This window comes from Panulirus ornatus, chromosome 18, assembly GCF_036320965.1.
Source record: "Panulirus ornatus isolate Po-2019 chromosome 18, ASM3632096v1, whole genome shotgun sequence".
Lineage (NCBI taxonomy): Eukaryota > Metazoa > Arthropoda > Malacostraca > Decapoda > Palinuridae > Panulirus > Panulirus ornatus.
The window spans coordinates 43,300,414-43,306,413 of NC_092241.1; the positions used below are offsets into that span (position 1 = coordinate 43,300,414).

A 6,000-nucleotide genomic window follows, 5' to 3' on the forward strand; every position below is an offset into this window, starting at 1 on the left:
GCTAAACCAAATAACCTTGCTTTTGTTCAAATTACTTTCAAATTACTCCTTTGACATAGTTTCCCAAACTCAGAAAACCGCTTCTGCACTTTTTCACTTGAATCTACCATCAGTGCTATATCATCAGCAAACAACAACTGACCCACCTACCAGGCCACCCTCATCCCAAACAGACTGCATACCTGCTCCAAAACCCTTGCATTCATCTCCCTCCCCAGTCCCCTCATGTACTGATTAAGCAGCTATGTTGATATCACACAACCTTGCCATAGACCCACATTCACCTGGAACTACTTAACCCCCGCTCTACCTATTCGCATAAATGCGTTACTCTCTTGATAAAAACACCTCACTGCTTCCATTAGCTTTCCTCTCATTCTGTATACTTGCAGCACCTTGCCAAAGAGCATTTCTATCAACCCTATCATATGCTTTCTCCATATATATAAATGCTACATACAAATCCTTTTGTTTTTCGATGTTTTTCTCACACATATTCTACAAAGCAAACACCTGATCTGCATTTCCTTTACCATTCCTGAAACCATTTTTTTTCCTCCAGTCTGATGATCTGTTCATGGCACCACCCTCTCAATCACCACTTTTCCATGAAACCAACCTTGAACACTCAACAAATTTATACCTCTGTAATTCAAGCACTTACCTTTGTCCCCCTTACCTTTAAAAATTGCACTATACAGGCATTCTGCTGATCCTCAAGCACACATTGAAAATCCTAACTAACTCATCAGTTACACAGTCATCTCCTTTCTTAATAAAGACAACTGCCACATTTCATCAAATGCAAAGCTTTCACTACTTGTCTTTTTACCACAACACTTACTAAGACTTTACCTTCACATACCACGATGACCCAAACACTCTACACCTCCCATCCTATCTTAAAACACATTCAACATTCCTTCAAAGTATTCATTCCATCTCCTCTTCATATATGCAATTTTCTTCATTCTATAGAAATCCAAACAAATCTTCAAACATCAAACTGATTGCAGAAACCCACTTGTTAATCTATCAATGCAATTCTTCCACATGGAATCATTAACTGAATCCTTTTACTTTACTTATGCTATTCCCTTACAAGCCATCATCTTAATTCAGTACTCTCATAAAAACATTAGAGTCTACTGAAAAATGACTTAAGCTTTAAATAATGTTTACATCATATCTTCAGGATTGAATAACTACCTTGAGAACATTTTATCATTACTGAACTTACGACCATGTACAAGAAGAGTAACTTTTTCTGCCAATATTTTCTGAGCATGTCGTTTTTCTGGATTGCTCTGAAAAAGAAATACAAATAAAATTTCTTTGTAGTGTAATGAAGTACAATGAAGACTTCCTATCAATAAGAAATGAAAATCATACAGGAGACCCCATACCTCTAGTGATTTTGCTTTGTTATTTGTTGCTTATGTTGAACAACAACTTACAGAAGTCTATTTACCCTTGAAAATAATATTGTGACTAACACATGCTGCATAAATATCACAGTACAAAGGATGCAACTGCTACCACAAGCAAAATGTTTAAGGGAAGATTTCAAAAAGATGGACCCAAAAAGTGATAATGCCAAAATGGGTATAGTAGAAGTGGCAGCATCAAAGACTCAAAGTGTTCTAAAAGAGCATTGAAATGACATGAGATACCATATAAAATAAGACTTTCAAGTTCACAATTGCCATCCCTATTCTATTAAGAAACCAAGTGATTACACAGGATGATGCCCTTCCATGGCAAAGTGTTCACATAAAGTGACAGAGCAATACCTTCTAGCTGTGATGGCAAAGACAACTGAACACCTAACCAAGGGCATCCTATTAATACAACACACACACACATATATCAGTGATAAGGAAGAAAGAATACTTTCCATGTATTCCCTGCATGTTGTAGAAGGCAACTAAAAGGGGAGGGAGCAGGGGGTTGGAAATCCTCCCCTCCCATTTTTTTAATTTTCCAAAAGAAGGAACAGAGAAGGGGGCCAAGTGAAAATATTCCATCTAAGGCTCAGTCTTCTGTTCTTAAAGCTACCTTGCTAACAAGGGAAATGGCAAAAATGCATGAAAAAAAAAATATATGGCATACGTAGGGTGTTTTGGTTGGGGTGGTGTGCGAAGTGAGAGGGGTCAGGGAGAATGGTTTGGTTAAAAGAGAAGAGGTAGTGAAAGCTTTGTGGAAGATGAAATCTAACAAGGCAGTGGGATTGGATGGTATTGCAGTGGAATTCATTAAGAAAGGGGTGACTGTGTTAGGATATTCAATATAAGTATGGCTCACAGTGAAGTGCCTGAGGATTGGCAGAATGCATGCATAATGCCACTGTGCAAAGGCATAGGGGATAAAGGTGAGTGTTCAAACTACAGAGGCAAAAGTTTCTTGAGTATTCCTGGGAAATTGTATGGGAAGGTATTGATTGAGAGGGTGAAGGCATATACAGAGTATCAGACTGGGGAAGAGCAGTGTACTTTCAGAAGTGGAAGAGGATGTGTGGATCAGGTGTTTGCTTTGAAGACTATGAGATAGAAATACTTGGAAAAACAGATGGATTTTTAAGTAGCATTTATGGGTCAGGAGAAGGCATATGATAGGGTTGATAGAGATGCTTTGTGAAAGGTCTTGAGAGTATATGGTGTGGGAGGTAAGCTGGTGAAGGAGTGAAAAGCTTTTACCAAGGATGTAAGGCAAGTGTATGGGTAAGAAGTGAGGAGAATGATTGGTTTCCTGAGAAGGTCAGTCTGTTGCAGGGGTGTATGATGTCCCCATGGTTGTTTAATTTGTTTATGGATGGGGTGGTCAGGGAGGTAAGTGCAAGAATTTTGGAGAGAGGGTTGAGTATGCTGTCTGTTGGGGATTAGAGGGCCTGGGAAGTGAGTCAGTTGTTGTTCGCCAATGATACAGCTGTGGTGGCTGATTTGAATGTGAAACAGCAGAAGTTGATGACTGAGTTTAGAAAAGTGTGTGAAAGGAGAAACCTGAGAGTAAATGTGAATAAGAGCAAGGTTATTAGGTTCAGAAGGGCTGAGGGACAAGTAAATTGGGATGTCAGTTTGAATGAATAAAAATTGGAGGAAGTAAAATGTTTTAGATACCTGGGAGTGGACTTAGCAGCAAATGGAACCATGGAAGTGGAAGTGAGTCACAGGCTGGGGGAGGGGGCAAAGGTTTTGGGAGTGATGAAGAATGTGAAGACGGAAAGAACATTATCTTGGAGAGCATAAATGGGTACGTAAGAAGGAATAGTAGTTCCAACAATATCATATGGCTGTGAGGCATGGGCTATAGATAAGGTTGTGTGGAGGAGGATGGATGTGTTGGAAATGAAATGTTTGAGGTCAATATAAGGGGTGAGGTAGTTTGATCGAGTAAGTAATAACAGGGTAAGAGAGATGTGTGGTAATAAAAAGAGCGTGGTTGAGAGAGCAGAAGAGGGTGTTTTGAAATGGTTTGGTCACATAAAGAGAATGAATGACGAAAAATTGACCAAGAGGATATATCTGTTAGAGGGGAAGGGAACAAGAAGTGGGAGACAAAATTGGAGGTGGAAAGATAGAGTGAAAAAGATTTTAAGTGATCGGGGCCTGAACATGCAGGAGGGTAAAAGGCGTGCAAGGAATAGAGTGAATTGGAATAATGTGGTATATCGGGGTCGACGTGCTGTTAATGGATTGAGCCAGGGCATGTGAAGCATCTGGGGTAAACCATGGAAAGTTCTGTGGGGCCTGAATGTGGAAAGGGAGCTGTGGTTTTGGTGCATTATTACATGACAGCTAGAGGCTGAGTGTGAATGAATTAGGCCTTTGTTGTCTTTTCCTAGCGCTACCTCGCACATATGAGGGGGGAGGGGGTTGTTATTCCATGTGTGGCGAGGTGGCGATGGGAATGAATAAAGGCAGACGGTATGAATTATGTACATGTGTATATATGTATATGTCTGTGTGTATATATATGTATGCATTGAGATGTATAGGTATGTATATATGCACGGAAGGACGTGTATGTACATACATGTGTATGTGGGTGGGTTGGGCCATTCTTTCGTCTGTTTCCTTGCGCTACCTCACTAACGCGGGAGACGGTGACAAAGCAAAATAAAAAAAAAATATATATATATATATATATATATATATATCATAGATATATATATATATATATATATATATATATATATATATATATATATATATATATTTTTCCTACACGTACACATGCCTTACATCCTCGATAAAAACTTTTCACTGCTTCTAACAACTTGCCTCCCACACCATATATTCTTAATACCTTCCACAGAGCATCTCTATCAACTCTATCATATGCCTTCTACAGATCCATAAATGCTACATACAAATCCATTTGCTTTTCTAAGTATTTCTCACATACATTCTTCAAAGCAAACACCTGATCCACACATCCTCTACCACTTCTGAAACCACACTGCTCTTCCCCAATCTGGTGCTCTGTACATGCCTTCACCCTCTCAATCAATACCCTCCCATAAAATTTACCAGGAATACTCAACAAACTTATACCTCTGTAATTTGAGCACTCACTCTTATCCCCTTTGCCTTTGTACAATGGCACTATGCACGCATTCCGCCAACCCTCAGGCACCTCACCATATATATATATATATATATATATTTTTTTTTTTTTTTAATACTTTGTCGCTGTCTCCCGCGTTTGCGAGGTAGCGCAAGGAAACAGACGATAGAAATGGCCCAACCCCCCATACACATGTATATACATACGTCCACACACGCAAATATACATACCTACACAGCTTTCCATGGTTTACCCCAGACGCTTCACATAATAAAAAATAATAAATAATAAAAAAATATATATATTTTTTTTCTGCTTTGTCGCTGTCTCCCGCGCTTGTGAGGTAGCGCAAGGAAAAGACGAAAGAAATGGCCCAACCCACCCCCATACTCATGTATATACATACGTCCACACACGCAAATGTACATACCTACACAGCTTTCCATGGTTTACCCCAGACGCTTCACATGCCCTGATTCAATCCAATGACAGCACGTCAACCCCGGTATACCACATGGATCCAATTCACTCTATTCCTTGCCCTCCTTTCACCCTCCTGCATGTTCAGGCCCCGATCACACAAAATCTTTTTCACTCCATCTTTCCACCTCCAAGTCTGTTGGGGATGAGAGAGCTTGGGAAGTGAGTCAGTTGTTGTTCGCTGATGATACAGCGCTGGTGGCTGATTCATGTGAGAAACTGCAAAAGCTGGTGACTAAGTTTGGTAAAGTGTGTGAAAGAAGAAAGTTAAGAGTAAATGTGAATAAGAGCAAGGTTATTAGGTACAGTAGGGTTGAGGGTCAAGTCAATTGGGAGGTAAGTTTGAATGGAGAAAAACTGGAGGAAGTAAAGTGTTTTAGATATCTGAGAGTGGATCTGGCAGCGGACGGAACCATGGAAGCGGAAGTGGATCATAGGGTGGGGGAGGGGGCGAAAATTCTGGGAGCCTTGAAGAATGTGTGGAAGTCGAGAACATTATCTCGGAAAGCAAAAATGGGTATGTTTGAAGGAATAGTGATTCCAACAATGTTGTAAGGTTGCGAGGCGTGGGCTATGGATAGAGTTGTGCGCAGGAGGATGGATGTGCTGGAAATGAGATGCTTGAGGACAATGTGTGGTGTGAGGTGGTTTGATCGAGTAAGTAACGTAAGGGTAAGAGAGATGTGTGGAAATAAAAAGAGAGTGGTTGAGAGAGCAGAAGAGGGTGTTTTGAAATGGTTTGGGCACATGGAGAGAATGAGTGAGGAAAGATTGACCAAGAGGATATATGTGTCGGAGGTGGAGGGAACGAGGAGAAGTGGGAGACCAAATTGGAGGTGGAAAGATGGAGTGAAAAAGATTTTGTGTGATCGGGGCCTGAACATGCAGGAGGGTGAAAGAAGGGCAAGGAATAGAGTGAATTGGATCGATGTGGTATACCGGGGTTGACGTGCT

The 6,000-nt window shown here is 40.5% G+C and overlaps 1 protein-coding gene across 2 annotated transcripts in view; it reads right to left on the minus strand.

Annotated features, from left to right (window-relative positions):
• The window catches only part of TyrRS-m (Tyrosine--tRNA ligase, mitochondrial), a 196,533-nt gene that overhangs the window by 23,541 nt on the left and 166,992 nt on the right, over window positions 1-6,000 (minus strand). Inside the window, exon 9 of one of the 2 annotated variants that reach the window (XM_071673002.1) lies at window positions 1,241-1,307. In XM_071673002.1, coding sequence (XP_071529103.1) covers window positions 1,241-1,307 — 67 coding nt within the window. Of the gene's footprint in view, window positions 1-1,209; window positions 1,308-6,000 lie in introns of both variants that reach the window. The other variant, XM_071673004.1, reaches the window with a different exon arrangement.